At 40.1% G+C, this 27,593-nt stretch overlaps 1 protein-coding gene across 7 annotated transcripts in view; it reads right to left on the bottom strand.

Annotated features, from left to right (window-relative positions):
- Positions 1 to 1,067: 1,067 nt before the first annotated feature.
- Positions 1,068 to 27,593, bottom strand: part of SLC35F5 (solute carrier family 35 member F5) — a 63,627-nt gene continuing 37,101 nt past the window's right edge. For 6 of the 7 annotated variants that reach the window (XM_053276377.1, XM_053276404.1, XM_053276395.1 and 3 more), the window contains 6 exons: positions 26,286 to 26,390; positions 21,212 to 21,371; positions 19,211 to 19,301; positions 8,775 to 8,929; positions 7,601 to 7,692; positions 1,068 to 6,808 (listed from right to left, as the gene is read on the bottom strand). In XM_053276377.1, coding sequence (XP_053132352.1) covers positions 7,608 to 7,692; positions 8,775 to 8,929; positions 19,211 to 19,301; positions 21,212 to 21,371; positions 26,286 to 26,390 — 596 coding nt within the window. In that variant the 3' untranslated portion in view covers positions 1,068 to 6,808; positions 7,601 to 7,607. Of the gene's footprint in view, positions 6,809 to 7,596; positions 7,693 to 8,774; positions 8,930 to 19,210; positions 19,302 to 21,211; positions 21,372 to 26,285; positions 26,391 to 27,593 lie in introns of those variants that run through there. The other variant, XM_053276412.1, reaches the window with a different exon arrangement.

Here is a 27,593-nt window from a genome sequence, read left to right as displayed (position 1 = left end):
GACAAGTGAATCTATCTCATTAAATGCAACAAGACTGCTTATGAGTAGTTTTAATATGGATGTGAGCCAGTAACCTTTCTTCCTAACTAACACTTCGCTTTCTGTACGTTTGTGTGTACACACACACACACACACACACGCATACACACACTTTAATATTAGTTATGAGATGGCCTACTACAATCACTGGCTTACATTAAGATCACATTACTCATAAGTAGTCTTAGTGAAATTAAGTTTACTTGTCCCATTAGGTTCAAGGGGAGTAGCCACAAGTCATTTAGTCTGGATATAAGCCAGTGACTGGAGTATCATGTTCCATAACTGTAACATTTAAATCTGTGTGTATACACACTAAAATCTCGCTGGGGTACCTGAACTGAAGGTTTGCAGCAGAAGGGGTACACTTGTTTAAAAAGGTTTGGAACCACTGCTTTAGCCTTCTTTTTAAAAAGGAAGGTGGCTGATGAGATCATGATGTTTGTCACCTTCTAGTAACTTTTGGGTTTACAGTCCAATACAAACCATATTCAAGCATGTCATAGGGGACCACAAGAGCAGTATTATTGTTTTGCTGATCTACCATCTTGTTTTTAAATAGCAACCAACATATAGGCCACAGCCCTCGTAACCAATGTGCTGTCAGTTGGATGCAAACCATGTTAAAAGAAGCATAAAAGGAAGCTCCGTTAGTTCTGCTTAGAACTACTTGTTTTGTCTGCTCTGCTCTGTATCTTTATATAGACTGTACAAAGCTCAAGACCTCATACCCAATATAAGCTGTTCATAATTCCCCAGAAAAAGAGTGACAGATGTTTCTTCTAACTGTGCTATCTTATAAAACTCTCTGCAGGCACCCACCTATGCTGGTGTTTTTACTTTTGTTTCAGATGCTCTTACTTATGCTAATTTATAACCACCTGCCAAAAGTTCTGGCCTTGGGGGAAGCCAGCCATCTTAATCAAAAATGCCAATCTAGAGATAGGGGCATGTAGTGCAACCAAGGTCATGTCCCTGAGACACCCTCAAGGGACCAGAACGCATGAATAAAACAAGGCAGAGAGAAAGCAGAGGAGGTGGAATTTATTTATAGGAATCATGGGAAATGAGAAAACAACCAGGGGTGGGAGTTCATTATCATTGATCTAGCCGGGAAAGAAAAGAGCAACCAAGTCCCAAGCAAGCTGCTTATACTGGGATAAATTCAGGTAAACAAAGGCTCCTGAAGCAGAAGGAGCTTCAGGAGCACAAGCAGCACTTGTTCAAGTGCTAGCAAGGCCACTTATAGTAAATGCCCCTCAGTTGGGCATAGCCTACTTTTCTGTTTTGGTCTGATCCATTTTAGTCTGTGAAAGACCAATACCTGAAATGGACTTTAATCTAAAAGGTGGCATACAGAAAATACATTAGCCCACATTCCCTCTTTCTTAATGAAATTATATGACATTACTTCACCGCTTTGCACTATTGCCATTATAAAAAATGATGGCGAAAAACTCAGAAGTGGGACACAAGGTCATGTGGTATTACTCTCAGTCTTGAAAGTATACAGAGAAAGGAGCCTTGGTTACTTACTGTGAAGGCTTCTTCCTGCTGTGGGATAGGACAATATCTCGTGGGTTATACTTCCCTGTTGCTCCATTTGCAGGACTACACAAATTAGTTTAGAAAGCTTTAATCCTACCCAGTCCTGAGTAGCCAAGTAGAGATAACAGAGAACAAAAAATACTAATTTAGGGGACAACTTTGAAGTACAGTACTGTAGAGAAAACAGGCAGTTCTCTCACTAGACATGGACAGCCCAAGCAGGTGAGCTGAGACATCTTCATAACCAGCAGAAGGAAGAAGCCTTCACGGAAAGTAATCAATGCTCCTTTCCCTGCTGCTGAAAGGGGACATCTCGTGGAACATGTCACAGCTGATGAGCCTGGTTGGGAAATGTCTAGAATCACCTGCTGTAGTACTCGTATATTGAAGGCAGCTTTGGCAGAGCATTGGATGTCCATCTTGTAATGTCTTGTGAAGGTAGACAGAGATGACCATGTTGCTGCTTTGCAAATCTTTAACAGGGGAACATTTGTAGAGAAGGCGGCAGCGGCTGCTGCTCTGGTTGAATAAGCTAAGATACGTAGAGGTGTTGGTATTTTTAAATGTGTCATGCGCCAGGGATATGCAGGCTTTGATCCACAAGGAAACGGTGGTTTTTGAGACCTCCTGGCCCATGGAAGGGAGGTATGACACAAACAAGGCATCTGAGGTCTGGTATGGCTCAGTAGGTTCGATGTAGGTTTTTAAGCATCATCAGATGTCTAGCTTGTGCCTTGCACTCTGACAGATGTTAGGGCAAAAAGAGGGCAGGATAACATCCTGGGAACTGTCAGTCAGAGTCTGGTGAGATTATGCATAAGTGTTTGTTTACAGATAGGGCCTGAAGCTCTGACACTCTTCTGGTGGAGGCAATAGCTACTAGGAATGCCAGTTTATAGGGACAGAAGGTGGAATGGAAGTGAGTGGATGGGTTCAAATGGGGCGGGGGGCGCCTTGTAGTTCCTGAATTGTGTGGAGATATCATTTCAGGAAATGATGTACAGTAGGCAGTGAAAGCAGTGTAGGTCCTCTGGGGAAACATTTGAAGTGAGATTGTATGAGGCGTTGTTGATGGGTGTTAGAGGCCAACAGTCCTGCATGCTGCTGCTTGTCGTTTCAGCATATTCTCTTTTAGACCCTTGTCTAAATCCTGCTATAAGATTTATAAATTAGTTTGTATAGTCCTGCCTCTGGAACAAGTATAACCCATGAGATGTCATCTTTCAACAGCAATAAGGAGCAGCACTTTTCACATCCAACACTGAAATTCAGATTCAGTTCAGTTTTGAAAAACAAAATGAGGCATTGAAATGAGGGAGAAAATCATAATTTGAGTTACTCCTTGTATTAAAACAAAATTGACCAATACTTGCTGTTCTAGAACGTGGATACAGGTTGGTTTATCATTTACCTTATAAGCATAGTTAATAAAGTTCTTCCTGCATGTTCTAAATTAGTATATTTGATATACAATATGGGACTTTAAAAAAATAGAAATATTGAGAGTAACATTTATCCTAGAAATAACAGTGCAGCCATGAAGAGTTTTAATTGTTCCAAAAAACCACAATTAAATGTAGAAAAAAACCACATTTTATTAAATGCAGGTCCAATGTCATATATAATGTGTATGTTCAGTAACTAATACTGTAACATGTACATTTTAACACACTGAAATCACTGTTTAAAAACCTAAAGAGATTTTCAGAGATTTTACACTCCACTCCCAGCTGTGAAATAGTAAGAAAAGTCTGGTATTTTTGTTTTGCTTTGTTTGTAGGCTGGCCTTTCTGAGCATATTGAAATGAATATAGTGTAATGAGATGGTCCCAGTACTGGAGATTTTTTATTGAAAAGTGTGTGTCAATAAGTAGTATTATAGGACATACAAAAAATTTAAATCTTTATCAGAAAGGTCAATTTATTGGGTTATTATTGCTATGCATTTAAAAAAACACCACCACCTCTTCCATCAGTGTTTAAAGAGTATTTTTGATGCGATGTGAGCATAAGGACAGGGTTTTTTTTTTTTTGCTAATAGCCATAGCTGAATGCTATATTTTTTTGTGTCTTGGGTGGCTGATGAGGATTAGCATTTATTTTCTTCTTATAAACATTGCAACCTTACCTATCTGAAAACAGAATGGTCCTCAGGAAGCAATTTAATACAGATGAAACCAAAGTTACTGCTCCAGTAGCCATGAAAACAATGTACTAGAGGACTTTTACTAACCAAGTATGACTGACATTTTTCTTTCTCAATCAAAGTGAAAAACATTAATGGTGCAAATCATTGCTATTGTTTACTTTCTCTACTGCCTAACATGTTAACAGAACCCCTCCAGAGGGGTTCAAGCTTTCAAGCAAATTCACTTTCCTAAAGCAATTTATCATCTTATAGGGCAGAAAAATCCTGTTCCTGCCAATGGCCAGAATATTAGCCAAGGTTGAAATCACAAATCAATCCAAGTCAGAAATCAAATGGCATAAAAACACCTACTCTTTTCATGAGGCATCTGTGGATGTGAAAGCTGCAATGACCAGCAGCTAGACACATATTTTTAAAAATATTCATGTGTACAAAAGTTGGCAGGTTATGTGCTATGATTGCCATTTACAACTAGGAATATATATTAAGATTATGAAAAAAATAATTTACTTAATGAAGTATACAAAACAAATCAGTCAAGTTACTTTCTGCACTCAAATTGTCAAGCTCTGTTCTTATTTCCATTATCTTATTGTGTTTGGAAACATCATTGTATGGGTATTATCAGCCTCAAGTACAGCGATTTCTTCAGTAACAATATTCTCTAGTGGGAGAGTGGAATGTATAAGCTGACAATGCCACTTTAGAGTATGAGTGTGGAGGATTTGAATAATAGATGGGCTTAGAAGCATGCAATTTTCATATAATAAATGCTGGGGCTTATATAGATATATTCAGTTCCTAGCTTCCAAACTTTGAAGGCACATTGCCTTTGTTTTCAGGGTTCTTCAGTCATTAGTGTTAAATCAGCAAATTAAATCCCAGTATATCATGATTCTTAAAGGATTTTCTGGGATTGACAGAAGTGCTTTATTGCCAGCATCCTACATTCAATCTCTTCCCCTACCATTTAAGCCCCTGCCTTGTGCTCTACTGCACTAGCTAATTGATCTGTAGTTGTCTTATGTATTAGGAGTCACTGCCAACCAGAACTTTAACATATGGTATGCCAAATAGTTTGAAAAATACAAATAGTAGCAGGGTATTTCCCCCCCATACAGATATACCATTCCTACTACCACTGACTCCCCTAAAATGCTGTTCAACTGTGCATTTTAAAGTTATCACATCTGTGACATGATCCAGAAGAGCAAGTTTAGATGCATGCAAGGACTTGTTGCTGAGCAGTAGACTTTGGCCCTTTTTCCTTTCAAATAGCATCTCTTGCACATCTTACTGTTAAAATCCTCTTAACTTCAAAACTGGCCTCTCCTGCATCCAGAGACCTTTGTTTGTGGGGGGAACAGGCATCAAAACCTCCACTGAACATGAATCATGACATGTGTATGGCTCTGCATGAGAGGGCCAAACTGCATGTGATGGACAATTCCAAATAAGATTCCTATTTGACTTTAAAAAAAGCAAAGGTTCCCCTATATCTTTTTTCTGCAGGTGGCAATTTTGAATGGAAAAAGAAAATGCGAAGGAGCCCCTCTCCCCCTACTAGTATTAGACACCCAATTTCAGTGCTCCTGAAGCTGCTTTTCAACAACAAAACCAATTAGAAGGCAGGAGGAGGAATCACGGACCTGCCCTAATTCCTGAAAACTGGGCCAAGGGGTACCTTTTAAAGTGGTGGATCACTTATATTTATTTTTAGTAGAGGGTCAGCAACTTTCCTTGTTCACTCCAGCACAACAACTCTCCAGTGGAGGTTGCTGTTATCCCCTGTATGATTCTAAGCCATTTTGGGACAGGGAACCATTTTTTATTTTCTTATGCTACATAAACTGCTTTGACAAGGTTTTTGTTAAAAAGTGGTATATAAATATTAATAAGAGTAGTGTGTCGTTTGGTCCACAGTCCAAGTATACAACTTAGACATTTTATCTCTCTACTATTGCCACTTGAACCATGAACATGCTTGTTTGTATAGAATAATTTGATTTGGCACATTTTAAAAATTGTATTTGTATCAAATGATTTTAAATTAAAGGTTCATTAACTGTAACTACCTTCCCAATCTAACGTATATACACACTTTGGCACTATTTATTTTTTCTGTTAACAGTTCTTTAAAATCTTGAATTCATTGGACGCAATGGATATTTTAAACATAAGGCACCCAAACTGTTACAAGAACTCACATAGATAAGAGGGTATATGTAGTGCTGGGAGCCATAATAGCTTCTGCAATAATGAAGTCATTAAATATATTAAAATATGTTCTTTCTTTTGTTATTATTCAAGTAGAGCTTATACATCACATAATGGTAACTCGTACCTATAACAGGTAATTGGTATTACTAGCTGACATCCAGACCAACGCTGCATTAGTGCAATGAGCAAGAATGCACACAGGCAAGGAAAATGCGTAGCTGAGTGGATGCCCCAAATTCCTCACTCTCTTGTGCTCTCAGTCTGCTTGTGCACGTGCTTCACTTGTGCAACTAGGATAGTGGATAGCTTTACATAATTTCTTGCAAAGCATGTGGACTGAGGAAGAGGTTTCACAGCAGGTGGTGTGCCACAAATTGCACAAACACAAGCCTGGAATGTAAGCTCCTGGAACTAGCCAGTGCAACATGTTTGCACTAGTGCAGTGTTAATCTGGATGTCAGCAACTTAGTTTTTCATTTTAAACCTTGTACAAAATTATGATTCACAATTTGTTTTTACAGAATTTGAAAACTATTTGTAAGAACATTGTCCAGCACTTAAAAATATGGAAGCTTAAAAAAAAAATCACTAGATCAGCACTCGTTTCCTTGATTATGTCAAGTAATTTCACCAGCTAAGTACTATAAGGCAGGCTGGTTTCTTAAAAGAACTGGACTTTTTTATAGTAAAGTAGCTCTTTAATAAAACTGATTCAAGATTGGGAACTAGGAGGAAAGAACTGTATTTAAGTTTCAAAAGAACTGAAACATTTAAAGATTCAGAAGAGGCACTGAAACATGATTCCATGGGGACTTTCCAGGTGATTGTCTCTTTGCTGAGTTCTCTCTTCAACTATGGAAAAAAGGGGGGGAAAGTAGTAAGGAATAAAAAATTACAATTGCACTTCTTTGATTTGACTTGATTAATCCACATATTCTAATTATGTTACTAAAGATTGAACAGTCCTAAGGGAATGGGCATGAAAATTTGATCAACGTTTTTGTACATAAAGGGAACTAAAGGAAGCATTTTTGGAAAAAGCAGGAGCTTTTGTCAAGCAACATTCTTGTGCTGATACTTGGACAAACATACTTGTCAGTGGCCAACATCCAGACTAATGACAGACATGAAAGAAAGCTTTGCACATGCAATGGAAGAAGGATGATTTTTGCAAATATCCCCTATCCATCTGTGCTCCTGAAAATATGTTCTTGAGGGCTGAGGTACCCTCAGGACATATTTTTAAGAAAGAAAGAGGGATGCAGTTGGAATGGAGGAGGGAGGTTCAGCAGAAATCCCTTCCTCCATTGTTCAAAACTTTCTTCTGTGCACTTGTCATTAGTATGGATGTTGGCTAGTGTTATGAACCCAAATCGGCAGCAGTTATTAACTAATAAGTTGTTATAATCTGATAGCCAAGAGAATCCATCCCATTATTTTAATAATGCAACTTTTAGAAGTACAACACTGAAGTTAAAGATCACAGGTCTTCTGAGTGATGTTTCAGATATAGTGATCTTCAGCTAGCACTATAAGCAGCTTATTATCATGCAGAACAAAAGTCATGAAGAAAAACAGAATCATTATATTCGGGAAACCCAATGTATTTTATGTATTTAAAAAAGATTTGAATATTACACACACCTGTTGTCTAAGAACAGTCAACTTCTCCATCTTCTTGAGAAACACTATGCATTGTGATGAGACTTTCACATTGCTCACTTTCTTCTGGTATTCTACATGATGATATGGATTGATGAAATTATTTGGGTTTGATGGAATCAATTTTGAGGAACTTTGCTAGATGCCATATTTGATGTCTCTATCTTGAACAACTGTATCTTAAAACCGTCAAAGGATCAGAATAATTTTGGTTTTGCCCTTCTATATTTCTCTTAAGTCAGACCTGCACAACCTAAGTCCTGGGGATCAGATATGGCAGGCGGGGGCCTTTTTTGCTGGTCCTCAAGTGGGCATATTATGCAGCAACAGTGGGAGCCATGAAGGGCTCTTGGCCCATTTTGCTGATGAGCAGCAGCGGCTCAATGCAGACACCCCTTGCCTCAATGGCTGGCCCTGGGCTACTGGGCTACTGACACCAACCCTCTGCCCCCTTGCTGGCTTCCTCATGCTGGCAGAGGCCTACCTGTCACTGCTGCTGCTATGGCTGTAGAAGTAACTCTCTTGCCTGTCCCTCTCTCCTGCCACTCACTGTTACTGCTTTCTCCCCAGGAGCACATTTGTATGCCTTAAAGCAACCCACAAAGGCCTCTTCTGTGGGATGCTTGAATGGAAGAGGCAAAGTCCAAAAGGTATGTTGCTTGGGAGACAGCAACGTCTGAGAGGAACTGCTGCAGCATCAGGAGGGCACAGGCAGAGCATACCCCAGAGAGGGACAGAGGTAACTCTTCTAGTCTTCTTCTCCGAGGGGAACCATCCTCTGTCCTCTCTGGAAACTGTCTAACAGCCTATACTATGAATGTTTCCCTGGAAATATGTCCCATGGTGTAACCAGTGTGGCTTACTCCCAAGTTAGCATGGCTATAGACGACCTCCAGTCTCAGAGGTAAGGTGCCTCTAAATACCAGCTGCAGGGGAGCAACAACAAGAGAGGGGACATGCCCTCACCTCTTGCCTGTATGCTTCTCAGAGGCATCTGGTGGGTCACTGAGTGAAACAGGATGCTGGACTAGACAGGCCTTCAGCCTGATCCAACAGGGCTGTTCTTATGTTCTTAAATTAGGATTATTTAAAAATATACATCAAAGGGGTCAGATAGTAAAAATAATGAGAGGAAATTGAAAAGAGTTAATCTTACCTCTGAATGCGATGCTTTCTGCAGATGAATGCAAAAACTCTTCTAATTCCTACCATTACTGGATCCCAGTTGTTGTAGTGACATAAGAGTGTTGCAATGAAAAATGAAAAAAATACAGGAATTGCCCCTGCAAAAAATAACCAAGAAAATTGGACCTGGGGGAAAAAACACACAAGAGCATTATTATTAATTTAAAAATTTATATTTAAATTTATATACCGCCCAACTCATGACGACTCTGGGCAGTGCACAAAATATAACAAAAGGTTTTTAAAAAGTAGTACTGAATTTAAAAAAAAAGAAAAGGCTTATTCATTCATAATAAAAGTAGAGTGAAGGAAGGACAAACTGTGTACATATAGTTTTATGTATATACAGTGTGTATATATAGTTGTATAGACTGGATAGAAAATTTATTTAAACACACTTCCCAAGGAATAGCATCACAATCATTCACACTTCATTCAAGATACCTACCAGTGGTTTATACAACTAAAGATGGCTTACAAAAACAGAAGTCAAACATCCAAGGGCATTCCAATGTCACTATCCACTTGCTAAAATTAGTGTAGAACAAAGCAAGTATGAAGCTCATGTGGATTTAGGTCAGAGTTTCCAAATTCCCAAGGCAAAATGTAGGAATATTTAAGATCTGCTACAGGGGGCTCATCTCTCTGGCCCACCTCTGACAGAAATTTGGTTGGTGAGTACCAGAGAAAGGCCTTTTCCAGTAGTGGCACTACAGTTATGATATTTCATCCTCAGAGAGTTCAGGCTAGCTCCCTCTATGATGGTCTTCAGACAAAAAGTAAACATTACTGTTCCAGAAGGCTTTTTTACTTCATGGTTCACTCTTGTTTTAATATTGCTTTTAGCATTGTTGATTTAGTCTGTGTTCTGATGTTGGTTGTTTTAATTGTATTTAATTGTTATCCTGCATAACAGCTTTATCATCAATGATTAAAAACAGGGTATAAACAATTATGTATATATTCTCAAAAAAGAGCTGGTCTTGTGGTAGCAAGAATGAATTGTCCCCTTTGCTAAGCAAGGTCTGTCCTGGTTTGCATTTGAAATGGAGACTACATGTAGGCACTGTAAGATATTCCCCTTAGGGGATGGGGTAGCTCTGGGAAGAGCTTGCATGCAGAAGCTTCCAGTTCCCTCCCTGGCATCTCCAAGATAGCACTGAGAGATGCCTGCCTGTAACCATGGAGAAGCCACTGCCAGTCTACATAGACAATACTGAGCTAACTGGACCAATGGTCTGACTTAGAATAAGGCAGCTTCCTATGTTAAGAACATCTGGAGAGTTCCGATTGCCACCAACCTGTTTCGCGGCAACTTGGGACCGGGCCTTCTCTGTGGCTGCCCCAGGGCTTTGGAACATGCTCCTTGCTGAAATAAGAGCATCTCCTTCTCTGTTTGTTTTTAGGAGGACCCCGAGGACGTACCTATTCAACCAAGACTAAACTTTTAAATTTTAATGTGCTTTTATTTATTATGATTTTTATCTTTTTATGAATTTTAAATCTTTTATATTATGCTTTATGTTTTAATTCTGTTTAATTCTGGTTTAATTCTGTACACCGCCTTGAGATTTTTATACTAGACGGTATATAAATTCAATAAATAAGTGAATAACAAAATAGAAAAAAATGGACAAATCTTGATGTAAAAACATAACATGCAATCTCACCAATACACTGTTGTATTACAGACTGAATACTGAAAGACAGGTGAAATATCTATATCTATCACTGCTTTGGTCTTGAAAAAGCCTATCTGGTTAGTGAATATTTTAAGTATTTCTCAACATCTGCTGATTAAGTGTGACTAAACTGGGGTTTTTGATGATCTGAAATTATTTGATATTTCATACTTCATTACAGCAATTCTTAAATTTGCATCAAAAAAACTGTAACTGTAAGTAATTTGGGAGGAATTACACAACAGAAATCGAGGCATTATCAAGTAATTCCATTTTTTAAAGTTGAGAATGTTGGGATGAAGGTCAGAAAAGAACTAATTTTAATACTGGGACAAAGAAAGCTTTCACAGCTACATGGCTTATTTATCGCCTATGCTGATGACTGAAATTGTATTAATGAGCAAGTTACTTCAAATTGTTCTAGTTATAGTAAGAGAAAAAGTCTTACCATTATAAAACAACTATTCTAAAGTCTGCTTTTTATTTATTTATTTAAAACATTTATATACCACCCCAAACCAAAGTCTCGGGGTGGTTCACAATAATAAAACAACAATACAGATAAATAAAACATTAAAATCAATTAAAACTCAAAAAAAGCTACTTAAAATGAAAAATTTACAATATTTAAAATTACAAAAGCTAAAAGGCCTGGTTAAAAAGATTAGTCTTCAAAGATCTTTTAAAAATCACTAGAGATGGGGAGTCATATCAGCGGGAAGCACATTCCAAAGTCTCAGAGCGACAACTGAGAAGGCCTGTCTCTGAGTGGCCACCAAACGACTTGAAGGTAGCCACAGACGGGCCTCCCCTGATGAACAAAGTGGACAATGGGGATCGTGCAGAAGAAGATGCTCTCTTAAATACTGTGGGCCTAAGCTGTTTAGGGCTTTATAGGTTATAACCAGCACTTTGTATTTTGCCTGGAAACCTATTGGCAGCCAGTGTAACTCCTGTAATATAGGAGTAATATGGTCTCTTCGAGATGACACGGAGACCAACCCGGCTGCCGTGTTCTGAACTAACTGTAGTTTCTGGACTATGTACAAACGCAGCCTCACATAGAGCGCATTGCAGTAATCAAGTTTGGAGGTTACCAGCAAATGTACTACTGTTCTGAGGTCATGAATCTCAAGAATTGAGATTGTTTTTAATGAAAGGTGGCATATAAATTCAACAACAAATAAATAAATGCAGCTGGCGTATCAACCGAAGCTGATAAAAAGCACTTCTGGCCACTGCCTCAATCTGAGGAACCAGGGAGAGGCGTGAATCCAGAAGCACTCCCAAACTGTGTACCTGTTCCTTCTGAGGAAGTGTGACCCCCATCTAGAACAGGCAGGTCAATATCGTTTCCTGAGTAACTACCCCACACAACAAGTACTTCTGTCTTGTCTGGATTGAGTCTCAGCTTGTCATCCCTCATCCAGCCCATTACCACCTCCAGGCAGGCATTCAGGGAGGATATGCCTTCTCCTGATGAAGTTGACATGGAGAAGTCGATTTGGGTGTCATCAGTGTACTAACAGTACCCAGCACCAAATCCCCAGATGATCGCTCCCAGCGGTTTCATGTAGATGTTAAAAAGCATTGGAGACAATATGGAGCCCTTAGGGACCCCATATAAAAGCTCAATTTTTGAAGAGCAACAGTCTCCAAATGACACCATCTGGAATCTGCCCAAGAGATAGGAGTGCAACCACTGCAAAGCAGTGCCTCCTACATCCAACTCCTTCAGACGTTCCAGAAGGATACTATGGTCAATAGTATCGAAAGCTGCCAAGAGATTCAAAAGGACCAACAGAGTCACACTTCCTCTGTCAAGTCCTAGTTGGAGATCATCCATCAGGCTGACCAAAGCAGTCTCCACCCCGTAGCCCACCCCAAAACCGGTTTGAAATGGGTCTAGATCAGGGATTCTCAACGTGTGGGTCCTCACATGTATTTGGACTTCAACTCCCATAATCCCCAGCACCAGTGGCCTTTGATTGGGAATTATGGGAGTTGAAGTCCAATTACATCTGGGGACCCACCTGTTGAGAATCCCTGGTCTAGATCAGTGATTCTCAAACTTGGGTCCTCAGGTGTTATTGGACTTCAACTCCCATAATCCCCAACCAAAGGCCACTGAGGCTGGGGATTATGGGAGTTGAAGTCCAATAACACCTGAGGACCCAAGTTTGAGAATCACTGATCTAGATAATCAGTTTCTTCCAAGACCACCAGGAGCTGGGAAGCCACCACCTTCTCAATCACCTTCCCAACCATCGGAGGTTGGAGACAGGCCTGTAGTTATTAAACTCTGAGGGATCCAAGATGGGCTTCTTAAGAACAGGTCTAATAATTGCCTCCTTTAAACAAGGGGGCATCCTGCCCTCCCTCAGAGAGGCATTAATAATTGCCACCAGGCCCTCCACAACAACCTCCCTGCCAGACAGTGTAAGCCACGCCGGGCAAGGATCAAGTAGACAAGTGGTGGGACGCACCGTTCCAAGCAGCTTGTCCACTTCCTCAGGAGTCACAAACTGAAACTGATCCAGTTTAACCACACAAGAGGAGTTGCTCTTTACTTTGATTTAATATTTCCTTATGCAAGTGTATCTTTTAGAAGTTATTTTATGATAGATGTAAATTATATGTTCATTAATCATAAGAAATGACTATGTACATTATATGTACAAATTATATGATATAAATTAAGCCAGTAGGTGACAAAGAACCAATATCTGATGAAAACAGAAAATAAAGATCCAAAGTAATCTGAGAGAATTTAAAAAACCCCAAACCCAACTGATAGAATTTTTGAATGTTAACTTACATTGTATAAATACACTGGCGGTCATCTTCTCTCTCTCTCTCTCATATGTACCCACCGCTAATACCATGTGTGGCAGCTCTCGCGAGAGTTCGCAAGCAGCTGCCGGATAGCGATGGGGGCGGGCGGGTGGGGGAAAAGAAACTGCTGGCCAGGAGAATGGCCGAGCGGCAACCATCGGGCAGGGAGGACAGAGGAAAGCGGTGGCCAACTTCCAGGGAGGGCAAGAGGAAAGCTGAGAAGAGAACTAGAGGCACAGATGCTCTGCGCCCAGTTCAGCTAGTTTTGATTAATGCAACATGTGCATTAACAGGGTCTACAGAGATGCAACAGGAACCTTACACAACTCCTGTGCTTGTGCTGTTGCACAAGAGTGCTAATATGTCTGAGTGCTGCCATGCTCTGTAAGTGCTCTGGAAAAGCAGAAATACATCACTGAGAAACAGTGACGTGTTTCCAGGCTTCCAGCATGCGGGGAGCATTCAGAAGTATTAGGACTCTTGCACAACAGGGTTGGTGGAGTTGTGTGAGGCTCCTGCTGCATCCCCACAGACCCTATTAATGTGTGTGTTTCATTAATCAGAATGTCTGCCACTGGAAACATTACAGAGAAAAAAGAATGTAAAGAAGAACCACGTTAGATAGTGAATCTGGGAACAACAGGCGTTAAAGTCAATGTAAATTGGGGGCTGAGGTTCCCACACTACCCAAAATCGCACCCCAGATGACAAAACTGGCCAAATAAAGTGCCCTACTGTGCTCCACTACCCCTTTAGGAATCCAAGGATGCCCCTCCCCCAAATACCATGTACCCCCTTTTTAAAAAAGAGCCATAAAATGACTCCTGAACTTAAATAGCGGCAGCCAGAAATGACCTCTGAGGTCATTTCTGGCCACCTCCAACCCACAGATATGCATGTTTAACCCCCTTTTTGCTTATTTTTTCTATGTATACCGGGGTCGGTTGTCCATTACAAAACTGCAGATACGCAAAACCGGATGGTGAGTCCGCGATTAACAAGGTTCTCCTGTATAGCACAATGTCTTATGGTCAGCTTACAAATGCAATCACAGAAAGGCAAAAGTCACTGAAAAAGGGGTTACATAGGAAGCTGACTTACCAAGTCAGACCATTGGTCCATTTAGCTCAGGATTGTCTACACAGACTGGCAGCAGATTCTCCAAGGTGACAGGCAGGAGTCTCTCTCAGCCCTATCTGGAGATGCCAGGGAGGGAACTTGGAACCTTCTGCATGCAATCATACAGATGCTCTTCCATGCTCTAGAACAGTGTTTCTCAACCACCAGTCCGTGGACTGGTGCCGGTCCGCGAGGCATTTGTGTACCGGTCAGTGAGGCATCACTAATAAAATCCCCCCCCCCAAAAAAAAAACCAATTTTGGGCTGGCAGGGCCTACCGGGAGCTCTCGGGAGCTCATTGTCGGGGATCCCTTGCTGATGGATAATCTTTATTTCATGTCCTCGAAATGAACATTATCCAGCAGTGAGGGCTGCATGGAAAAGAACTCCGGAAAGCTGCCCGAAATTGTTTTTTGGGGGGTGCCTGGTGGTGGGGTTGGGGCGAGGGGGGGTGTTCCCCTTACTAACTGCTGGTCCAGGAAATTGCACATGAATAATGTCCATTACTCCAAAAATGTTGAGAAACACTGCTCTAGAATATTATTTTCCTGCCAGAACGGCATCTGTTCTAATGTTGTGGTACTTCCTCTTGCAATGGCAATTCACCGTTACTATTATCCTATAATCACCAGCAGAAAATATTTTGGGTTGCTGGGCCTTGAAGACAAGGGATGGAATTATTCCCCAAGATAAGTAACAAGAGTTCTCATTCTAGGTATCTGAAGCATGTTGACAGTGGATACAGTGGAAAGAAGTGTGAACTATTTAATTTTAGGGTTTGAATTGTGCAAATTACTTGGACATCAATCTAAAGTCATTGTTGACTGTAAAGACTAGTAACTGTTAAGCTGGTCATGGACCGTAATAAACTTGATTTGATTTGACTGGTAGCTCCGTGGATGCTAATATCTCATGATCTGAAACATATGACTTTTATTCTACAGAGTCACAATGAGGGCAAATTTTGCCAGCATTAAAATTGACTGTGATGAAAAAGCCAAACACTTCCATTGCAACAGGTAAAACACAACCTGTTCATACTTGGATCATTAAGTGATATAATGGATTTCTAAAATAGTTTGTTTCAATTGCTATTCTGCAAGAAGTCTCTGAAACACTGATGCAGTGATTTCATTTCTCAAAATACATTCCCATGATCTCTGCATCTCTCTATCAAATCAGTCTGAATCAATGAAATCATTCCTATTCTATAAGACAATCAAAACTTCAACTTGAAAGTCATTTTAATGATATGACAACTGCCAGCCTAATTCAACAGCTTAATGCTTGTGGACAACTTTTTGTAGCACCTTTTGCACCTCTTGTAGCAACTTCACAGTTGCACCTTTTGTTATGTTCGGCGCATGTTACAAATGCCAAACATTTGTAATAAAAGTTTTCACTGCCAACTAGAACAAAGTGTGTATAAATGCTAAACATGGCATATCAGTTTGTCTGCAATTAAGATGCACAGCAACAGAAAAGGGCAGTCTAAACAACTACTTCCATAAAAAAAAATCTTGACATGCTTTGGCTCCTATTCCATTTCTGCTACTACAACCGCTAGCATTCTAAGATTTTCTATAGAAAGCTTTATACCATATTTACCCAAATAGCAAACAAGTCTGAATTTAAGATAACACTCTTTAAAAAGACAGGTTAAATGCAGGCTATACCTGTATTTACCCAAAAGGAGGAAGCCTCTGAATTAAAGACTATTCACACACACAAACACGTCCCCCCCATCCTAATATCAAAGACCCTGGGGAAAAACTAGTCTTGGACAGTAAATATGGTATTTTCAAGGCCTCCTTGAAAACACAATTTAAAATATATCCCTTACCACAATCTCTCAGCCCATAAAAAGCATATCATACAAGATCAAACAACTGATTTCGCCAGCTGGCTCAACTCCTAATAACAGCTATAATATACCAAGCTATCAATTAAAGATATCTATTTTTATTTGTAAAATTAAAGTTTATTTTAGAACTTATGGGGCTTCATTCTTCTTACTCAGGTACAATGCTATGAAAAAACTCCTCACAGAGCAAAAAGAACTCTATTTCCCCCAGTTGATGCCTATGGGCATGTTGGACTAGGCAGTTTCGGAAACGGGAGGTCAGCCCACCTCTCTTGTCTTCTAAGAAACTCTCATTTCCTAGACTACCCCTGTGACGGTGCCTGAATGTGGAGTCAATTATACTTGACTATGCTGTGCTGGTGTGAGAATCAGGACTCAATTGTACCCTACTTGTGTTATGGCCACAGATCCCCTGTGAGTAAAGGAGTGTGCCCTTATACTTATTTCATTTTGCAAAACTTCATTTTACATTTGTCATCTTTGTCATCATTTTATTCTGGCAACCTTATTTTATTTTAGAAATTTTTACCCTGGCTTTTCATACAAGTGGTTCAGTATGGCTTATGGCATAGATATAAAACATAGTACACAAAGAATAAAAGACTGAGAACTATAAATGCTTCTCCCCTCTGGGAATGGCTACAAAATGGGATGACATGTTCATGAGCAAGCTCTTGCTAATAATCAGTCTGGAAATAGAGTACTATTCCAACCTTTGTTAGGAATTGGTAACTTTTTATGAAATAATAAATTTAATCAGAGCAATGTTAGAGGACAAGTAGTTTGTGCTAATGTATATTGTATAGTTCCTAATTGGTTACTATTTTTAAAAATATAAGCACAATAATGTCAACAATGAGGGTTTTTTTTATTTGTACACACTAAACAATTATGGAAGAGAGGCCATTAATAATTTTATTTCATCATATTTATATTATATGATTTTCATCTAGTTTGCTAGTTTCATCCTTTTCTGGAGAAAGCAGATCTGGCCACTATCACCCATATCTTAGTCACATCCCAGCTGAACATACTCTACATAGAACTACCCTTGAAAGCTATTTGGAAACTACGGATGGTGCAAAATGCAGCAGAGGAGCTTGTAATCGATTTCTGACAGGGAACACATTAGTCCCATCTTGTTCCACCTGTACTGGCTTCCAGTTTGTTTCCAAGTGCAATGCAAGGTACTGATCATTGCCATTAAAATCCTAAAAGGCTTGAACCCAGGGTATCTGAAGGACTGTCTGTCTGTGTATCAGTCTACCTGCTCATTATGATCTTCTCTGTGTTCCAACACCTGCAGAGGTCCCACTGGCATGCACGGACAGTCTTTCTGATGGCTGTACCGAGACGATGGAACTTCCTGTCCTGCTTGGCCCAGACTGTCTCATCACTCTCTGTCTTCTAACAGTTGGTGAAAACAAGTTTCTTCCACTGGTTTTTTAGGGTGGCTGCTTTCTGTTGATGCTTTTCAAAATATATTTGTCTGGCAAATGGTTTTTAATCGTTTCTTTGTTTCAAATGTTTTATATGTTGCTTTGAGACTTGTGCAAAAAGTGATTGATAAAGTAAAAATATATTTAGGGCCATTTGTCAAGGATTAATTCTTCTAATAATCTGCATAGTTTTAATTATTTGTGATGATGGTACTTGCAATTTTGCTGTAATTAATACTATTAAACATAAAGAGACATTCAATAAACCATCATAAATGGGTAGCTAAATGACAGTGTCAGTAGTCAGCTAGATTGGGCATTAGCCTAAGGGTCCATGCCTATCTGAAGGCCCAGCCGGCCAAACACTAAAGCCCCAGCATGCACTGCTATCCATCACTTCCTGGTAACCCGCCCCACTGAGCCCTGGGCAAGCTTACCTGGGTGATGGTGGGCAGCACAGGAGCAATGGATTTACACCTCCTTCAATAATGGAGCCATTTTAGATTTCCCAGATGCCACAGCTCCCTGACACAACATCATAGGGTTCAGCATGGGAAATTAAAAACAGCCCTTTGTGCTGCTAACTGGGCAAAGAGGCACCTTTTTAATGTGGTGATTCTCTTTATTTAGCAGGAGGAGAGTAACTGGCCCTATCCACCCCCAGCACAGTTCCTCCAGTAACTGCAGCTGGTGTCTATCTTATGTTTCTTTTTATATTATGAGCCCTTTGGGGACAGGGATCCATCTTATTCATTTATTTGTTATTTCTCTATGTAAACCACTTTGGAAACATTTGTTGAAAAGCAGTATATAAATATTTGTATTTGTTGTTTGTTGTTGATGATGGAGGAGGATGTCCACTGCTGTTGCTCACCATCACCTCATTAAATTTGCCAGGGCAGGGCCAAACAGGAAGGGGCTCACCAGGTGGCAGTGGGTGGACTTCCTCCTTATTCAGTGCTACTGTTCTAGTGGCGGTACTGAGGGAAGGCAATGTCCACTGATTTTCTGTCACCAGGTACCATCAGGGGATGCAGTGCAGGGCTTTGCCCCTTAGCCTCGCACGACTTAGCACCAGGTCCGAGAGAGCTAAACATATTCTTAAAACCTAAAGGTGCTGAAATGTGATATTTCACTGATGAAAAGAAGAAGGAATAGTTTAAGGCAGAAAACATTAAATGCTATTGCTGAAGAAATAAAAGTCAGTATTTGCAATTAAGTACAATTTATGAACTAGTTCCCTCTATCAAAGGTATACTAAATTGTCCTCTGACAGAGTTTCTGGATAATCTATTTATTGAAATGGAAAGGTGGAATACACATCTTTAAATAAAATAAATAAATGTCTAATGCAGATTACAATATATAACAAAACAACAATCTTTCATAATTCAGAAAGACTAAAAGAACTATAAATGTTTAGGATTCTAGCAGTGCTCACAACTGTCATCAATAAAGTTTATATTACCTTATTCATGCACATATCAGCTATTATGGACAGAGGTATTGTAAGGCTCAAGGCAAGTGTGCCTATCAGTGAGGAGGTAAGAAAGCAGCCCCTAGGAAAATATTAAAATAGAAAAAGAGTTTAAAAGCTAAAACAGCTAAAGCACTGTTGAGGTGAAGAAGCAATTTCCGTGCATGTACACTATAAGCTTTTTATGATCATGTAAATACATAAGTGCTAGTTACTTATAAAACTCGTAAGATTTTTTTTATTCATCTACTTATTTACAGCCTTACTAGGCTCGTGGAAGATAATGCTGGAACACCCAATACACCAAGATCAAAACATCCAAAACTAAAAGTCCAGTTCAATTGTTCCCTTACCTACCAATCCCCAAATCTAACTATTTTCAATTTCAATTAATGAATTCTAATTTTATACATTCCGGTTCAAAAATTCTAAAAATATAAGGTGACTAGCAAATGCAATTTCACACAGATATAATTAGTGTTAATATTGATATTTTAGTTCTATAAACACTAAGTCTCTAAACACTAACTTTTCAATCTTACTCACATGGTGCCCCTCCCTAATGTTACCATTGCTTACATGGCTGGGACTAGAGCTAAATTGGCACTTAGTTGGTAAGCACCTGCCCACAAACAGGGACTAACTAAGCTTCTGCCCCGAACGCTCAAGCCTCGGCATATGTGATCAGATAATTCTATTTTACAAAAGGAGCACTATACATCCTGGCTGCTATTAAATTGTGTACTGCCAGGGTTTATCCTCAACTATTATATGGAGCTCAGCTTGGCCCTTATAATAATTTTGTATCTCTGGAAGCTGTCCAAACAGAATTCATTAGGACTATATTACAGCTTCCCAGATGTGTACCTAATGTTGTTATCAGGCAGGAAGTGGGCCTTGACTCGATGGAAGCGGAGTACTGGAAGTGCATTTTTGCATTCTAGTTAAAACTGGTCTTTCTTCAACCCAGACTTGCCCATTTGGTATTAACTGATCCTTTTGATTCCACTTGGAAACACTTTGTCAAAACAAAATCCCAATGTTACGGGCTTTCACTTGACACCCTTATCAGTCTGGGGCATGATACTGCGGGGAAAGTTATCAAGCAACCTATTTCCAACACTGATTTACAGTCTGAAGTTGCTAAAATTCTGAAAGGCTTGTACTTAGGAGATCAGATTTTCAGTAGTAAACCAGCTACCTATTTAATTAACATCACTCTCCCTAAGTTTAGGCGGGCCTTGTCTTTAGCACGTTTAAATGTGCTACTCTCAGCAGTACTTTTTGGGAGGTTTAGAGGAGTGCCATATACATCTCGCCTTTGCCTTTGTGGAATGAGTGTTATTGAATCTATTGAGCATGTTATCCTACATGGTGCACTTTACAAGGATGATTGTTTAAATCTTATTGCTCCTTTGCTTGAGAGGTTTCCAGGACATTCAGATGAATTTTATTTAGTCTTTTTATTAGCAAATTTTAATTATAGTGGCCATGTTTTGTCACATTTTATGTAAATTGCAATTGGCTATTGTGTAATGTGATGTTTTTGGTCAATGACTGAAATAAATTGATTGATTGATAAGCTTCTGTCCCCAAACAGGGACTAACTGATTTCCATTATAGCAAACTAGCATTATTTTAATATGAGGGGGGGAAAGCAACTCCTCTCCTATGAGAGACAAAAACTAAATAAATAATAACTGAGCATTAATCTCTCAGTTGAACAAACCAGGGAAGTACTAAGATGGGCTAGACCTGCCAACAGAAAGCTTTCATTAAGCACTAGAAAGAACCCTTGCTGAATGAAACTTATTGTACAGAAGGATCTTGGCTCTGGTGTAGGGCACTGCAAGTTAAGATATGAGATTAAATGCCATGAGGAACTTCTGCTTCAGTTCCACTTGCAGCTAATTGCACATAAGCAATGTTTTGGAAGCACTAACAGACTCTAGTGTGGAAGCACCCAGAGTGGACACAGAAAGATGTACATACCACAGCCAGAGGAATTCAGACAGAACAGTTCCAACAAGGCCATTCAGGACAATGCACCTGAGTTCTAATTTATTGGGAAATTCAAATTTCTCAAATCCAGTATAATGGAATAGGAAGAAACCTGGCCAGAGCAGCAGCAAATTAAACAAACCAACAAAACCTGCAAAAACCCAGATTAATAATAAATGTTAGTAACAAAAGAACCAAAGAACAAAAACAATACTCACACAATTTACCACATTTTTAAAGTGCTATATTTTTCTTAAAGGGAACTACTAATGTATTATATATTCTTCTGACTAGAAGGCTGATCTTCATTTGAAACTGGAGATATTCAGTTAAGAAATGAGAAATAAACCTTATTTTTGAACTTCTACTGCTAAAGTCTCAGATCAATTGTACCAATTTTATTAACTTAGTCTTTCTTTTTAACAATATAACCAAATTGTTAAAAATCTCACCACTATAAACAAATTAAAAAGCTAAAACAAAATACCAGAGGCATAACTGAACATCAAAGCAAATAAAGCTTAACAACTGGGCAGTTCCAAAAGTTCAGAGTACTCTCTATCAGACATCCAAAACACTAAAAGAGAAGCAGCAACATGGGCTTCTCTTGGACAGAAGTTCCATAAACGTAGTGCCTTTGTTGAAACAGGTCTTGTATAGCCATCCAACCCAAATCAGATGGCATATACAGCATGGACCGCGCAAAAAAGAATCTTCACATGAGGCTAGGTTCAGAAGGATTAGTACAAATAGGCAATTTCAGAGAAAGGTAGCAGCTAGACAGCAATGCAAAGTTGTCCTTACTGCAGAACCTGGTAAAAAAACTAAGATGCTATCCAATTCATATAGTTAACAAGTGTATTACTGGCTGATTACAATGGTGAAGTGGAACTGAAGACAGGAAGAGTCAACACAAATACAACTAAATTCTTGGAAGCCTACAGGCAGGAGTTGAGGGCATGCCCTCACTCCTGCTGTTACTCCCCTGCAACTGAGGCATCCTGCCTTTGTGGCTGGAGGTGGCCTATAGCCCTCCGACTTGTAGCCATTGATAGACCTCTCCTCTATGAAGTTATCCAAACCCCTCTTAAAGCTATCCAGGTTGTTGGCTGTCACCACATCTTGTGGCAGAGAATTGCACAAGTAGATTATGTGTTGTGAGAAAAAAAAACTTCCGTTCGTTCGTCCTAAATTTCCTGGCAATCAATTTCATGTGATGACCCCTGGTTCCAGTGTTATGTGAAGGAGAAGAATTTCTCTCTATCCACTTTCTCCACATCATGCATGATTTTATAGGCCTCTATCAAGTCTCCCTGCAGTCGTCTTTTTTCTAAACTAAATAGGCCCAGGTGTTGTAGCCTTGCCTCATAAGAAAGGTGCTCTAGGCCTCTGATCATCTTGGTTGCCCTCTTCTGCACCTTTTCTAGTTCTACAATGTCCTTTTTTAGATGTGGTGACCAGAATTGTACGCAGTAGCCCAGGTGTGGCCGCACCATAGTTTTGTATAAGGGCATGATAATATTAGCCGTTTTATTTTCAATCCCCCTCCTAATGATCCCTAGCATGGAATTAGCCTTTTTCAAAGCTGCCGCACATTGAGTCAACACTTTCAACGAGATATCCACCATGACCCCAAGATCCCTCTCCTGGTCAGTCACCGACCGCTCAGATCCCATCAATGTATACTTGAAGTTGGGGTTTTTCATCCCAATGTGCATCACTTTACACTTGCCAACACTGAACTGCATTTGCCATTCTGTTGCCCACTCTCCCAGTTTGGAGAGATCCTTTTGGAGCTCCTCACAATCAGTTTTGGATTTCACTACCCAATAGAGTTTGCTATCATCTGCAAATTTGGCCACCTCATTACTTACCCTACTTCTAGATCATTTATGAATAAATTTAAAAGCACCAGTCCCAGTACAGATCCCTGGGGGGACGCCACTTCTTACTTCCCTCCTTTGTGAGAGCTCTCCATTTATCCATACCCCCTGTTTCCTGTGCTTCAACCAGTTAGCAATCCACACATGTACTTGTCCCATTATCCCTTGACTGCTAAGTTTCCTCAGGGGTCTTTGATGAGGAACTTGGTCAAAAGCTTTTTGGAAGTCTAAGTATACTGTCACCTGGATCACAAAAAGGTTTGTGAGGTAAGATTGACCTTTGCAGAAGCCATGCTGGTTCTCTCCCAGCAGGGCCTGTTGTTCTATGTGTTTTACAATTTTATCCTTGAGGATGCTTTCCATCAATTTGTCTGGAATGGACGTTAAGCTAACCGGCCTGTAACTTCCTGGATCCCTCTTTGAAAATCGGTGTTACATTTGCTACTTTCCAGTCCTCTGGTACAGAGCCCGATTGTAGGGATAAGTTATATATTTTTGCAAAGTCAGCAATTTCACATTTGAGTTCTTTGAGGACTCTTAGATGGAAGCCATTTGGCCCTGGAGATTTGCTAGTTTTCAGTTTTTCCCCAGAGAGTTTAGAACATCATCTCTTGTCACTTCTACCTGACTCAGTTCCTTAAGCCTCCATCCCCGAAAAGCCTGGTTCAGGAACAGGTATATGCTCAGTATCCTCCGCTGTGAAGACGGACGCAAAGAACTCATTAGCTTCTCTGAAACCTCCATATCCTCCTTTATTATCCCTTTCACTCACTCATTGTCTAACGGTCCAACCTCCTCCCTGGCAGGTTTCCTGCATCTGATGTATTTAAAGAAGTTTTTGTTATTCCCCTTGATGCTTTAAGGTAGATGTTCCTCAAACTCTCTTTTTGCCTCCATTATTGTCACCTTGCATTTTCTTTTGCCAGAGTTTGTGTTCCTTTCTGTTCTCATTTGGGCAGGTCTTCCAATTTTGGAAGGAAGTATTTTCCCCTTTTATGGCTTCCTTGACTTTACCTGTTAGCCATGCTGACATCCTCCTGGACTTAGTGGCACCTTTCCTCCTTTTGGGTATACAAACCAACTGGGCTTCTAGTATTGTGGTTTTAAGTAAACTCCATGCATTCTGGAGTGAAGTGATACTCCTGATTTTCCCTTTCAGCTTTCTTTTCACCATACTCCTCATTTTGGAGAGGTTTCCTCTTCTGAGATTCAAAATGTCTGTGTTAGACCTCTTTGGTGATTCTCTCCCCAAATGTATGCTGAATTTGATTACACTATGGTCATTGTTCCCTAAAGGGTCGATGACACTGACATCATGCACCAGGTCTCGGGTGCCACTCAGGATTAGGTCCAAGGTTGCCTTCTGTCTGGTTGGTTCCAAGACTAACTATTCTAGGGCACAGTCATCCAGCGTATCTAGAAATGTGACCTCTTTCACCTTACTGTAAATTCACCTTACTGTGAATTTACCCAGTCTATGTGTGGGTAACTGAAGTCTCCCATTATTACAGCCCTACCTATCCTTGACGCATCCCCGATTTCCTCCTGCAACTCCCAGTCACTGTCAGCATTTTGATCTGGAGGGTGCTAGCACGTCCCCAGTAGCACATTTCCTTTCAGGCCTTGTATTATCACCCACAGGGTTTCTGTGTAGGACTGGGGTGCTCCTAGGTTTTCTAGCTTGTTAGATTCTATCCTTTCTTTAACATAAAATGCTACTCCCCCTCCAAGGCACCTTCTCTGTCCTTTCTATAGAGTTTATATCCAGGGATAACAGTGTCCCACTGGTTCTCACTGTTCCACCATGTTTCTGTTATGCCCACTATATCTATTTCTGTGTTAGCAACCAAGCACTCTAGCTCACCCATCTTGGCTCGGAGGCTTCTGGCACTGGTATATAAGCACCTATATGCTGAATCTCTCACCTGGTGTATGCTATCTTTCTTTTGACTCTTTGACCAGCTGGCACAGGCTCCTGTCTGCTCTTTATGTGGTTCTGCTCTATCCCCTTCTGTTTTATCTGAATGCTCTGCACCCTCGCACTTTAAAAGGTGGTATTTGCCAAACCGGATATTGCCCAGCTTCTTTCGGCTCTTCCCTAGACGTCATTTTAAAAACTGCTCTGCAACCTTTTTTATTTTAAGTGCCAGCAGTCTGTTTCCATCTTGGTTCAAGTGAAGCCCATCCCTTTTGTACAAGCCTTGCTTTCCCCAAAATGTATCCCAGTGCCTAACAAATTTAAACCCTTCCTCCTGGCACCAACGTCTCATCCACGCATTGAAACCCTTCAGCTCTGCCTGTCTCACTGTACCTGCATGTGGAATGCTACCTTGGGGGTAGCTTCCTAACACTCCAGTTTCCCACGCTCTAAACCTCTAATCCAGCATTGTAAAACTAGTGAAGCAGAAGAGGCACTGAATATGCAGTCTCCATCAAGAAAAGCATGAAGTGGCTTACTACTATTTATATATCACATTTCAACAAAAGTTTCCAAAACAATCTATATAAAAAAATATGTTCCCTATCCCCAAAGGGCTCACAGTCTAAAAACAGACATCAGGTAGATACAAACAGCAGCCACAGGAGGGATGCTGTGCTGGGGTTGGATAGGGCCAGTTGCTCTCACCCTAATAAATATAAGAGAATTGCCACTTTAAAAGGTGCCTTTTTGCTTTTAACAAAAAAAGGGATTTTAACAGCAAATATGGAGTGCAGTTTAGGTGGAGCAAATTTTGTCCAAAATATGCACCCATGTGCCCTGCCCTCATAGTTGTGGTAGCACAGTGCAAGTGGACACAGCACAACCCTGGAGCAGCTTATCTAAAAAGTCCATGAGTAGTGCACCTTCCTAGCATAATCTAAGAAGTGCTTTCCCCAAGCCACTGCAAAAGGAGGTTGAGGAGATGTGAGATGAAGGTATAGAAAAAGTTCATCCATATGGAGCCAATGACTTAGCCTTTCAACCACCAATGGCGGCGGTGGGGGGCGGGGTTCCTTTTTCTGCAGGCATTTCTTCTCTTAGTTGTAGCAAAGTAAGACAATCATCATCATCATCATCATCATCATCATCTAGCCCTCCTCAAGAGACTGTCCTGATAAGTCCTTAATATTTCACAAAGTCACATTTCTGAAAAACTGAAGATATGATCCCAGATTCCCACCCCTAAAAGTTAGTTCCTCACCAAAAAACATTGGTATATCAAGTTTGTCTTCTCTGTCTACTTTCCTTTTTATCATAACTATATAGATTGCATAAAGCATAGCTCCTCCAAGAGACCACAAGGACCCTGAAAAATAAAACACATAAACGTTTAATTCAAGTAACAGTAGTAAGAACGTTGGATGGTATATGGAGCAAGGAAGCACAGGTGTAATGAGAAAGCAGCCTAACAGAGCTTCCCAGCTAACTGCACCAGTATGGCAGGGAAGTAGCTTTTTTATGTTCTTCCCTCTCCCAGGAAAGAAACCCTCTGTGCCACTCAAAAATATATCCCCATATGAGGGCTGTGCAACCCTCAGGAACATATTTTCAGATGGCACAGAGAGCTTCCTGGGGAAGGGGAAGGCATAAAAAATTGCTGCTACCCTACCACACAGATGCAGCTAGTTTAGAAGTTCTGTTAGGCTGCTTTCTCACCACACCAGTACTTCCTTGCTCTGTATGTCAGCCTATATTATGGGCTAGAATTTCTTATAAAAATCAGAATACTAATGATTTTTATTTACAATCAAATCATTATTATATGAAGTAAAATACCAAAATTTGACAGGCCCATATAGAAATAGGTGTTTTGTTTTTTAAAAAACAATGATTCTGTGCCTACTTTCCTTTCACTATAATCTTAATAGATAATTTCCATCTTCACAAGTTAGCCCACTTAAGCCTCAAATGTTTATGTGTCTGCCATCTTGAATTGGGGTGTATGCCATCATTAAAAACATTCACCAGCAAGCTATACCTATGCATCCCTATAATCATACTAAATCTGGTTCAAATCGGTTAGGCGGTTCACAAGTTAGCCCACTTAAGCCTCAAATGTTCATGTGTCCACCATCTGGAATTGGGGTGGATGTCACAATCTATGCTGTTGAGGTGTCACCATGTGTCCCTGCAACTGTACCAAATTTAGTTTAAATTGGTCCAAGCAGGGTGATCTCATAAGCTTACTTTCCTTAAGGAAAGTAGGCTAAAAACAGTGGTGGAATGTCGAGGTGTATTTGTGCCATTTACCCCACAGCAACTTCCTGCAGCCCTCACCCAAAAAAGCCATTCCTGAAAATTGTGAGGACCTTGACAATGGGAGGACACATAGTACTAGGGGTTTCCAGAGGGATGAGTGAATCCTCAGAACCAGCTGGAGTTCTGAGGACCTTCTCTTCAAGATGCCATTCATGCCTTTACTCATTTTTCAACAGTTTGAAAATACACACTTCTAAAAATGTAGTACAATTTAATGTATTGCAATGCAATATACAAATCAGGGGTGTTT

The sequence above is a fragment of the Hemicordylus capensis genome, chromosome 1 (assembly GCF_027244095.1).
Source record: "Hemicordylus capensis ecotype Gifberg chromosome 1, rHemCap1.1.pri, whole genome shotgun sequence".
Classification (NCBI taxonomy): Eukaryota; Metazoa; Chordata; class Lepidosauria; order Squamata; family Cordylidae; genus Hemicordylus; species Hemicordylus capensis.
The sequence above is the reverse complement of the archived record's forward strand: the minus strand, read 5'-3'. Positions and strand labels throughout refer to the sequence as shown.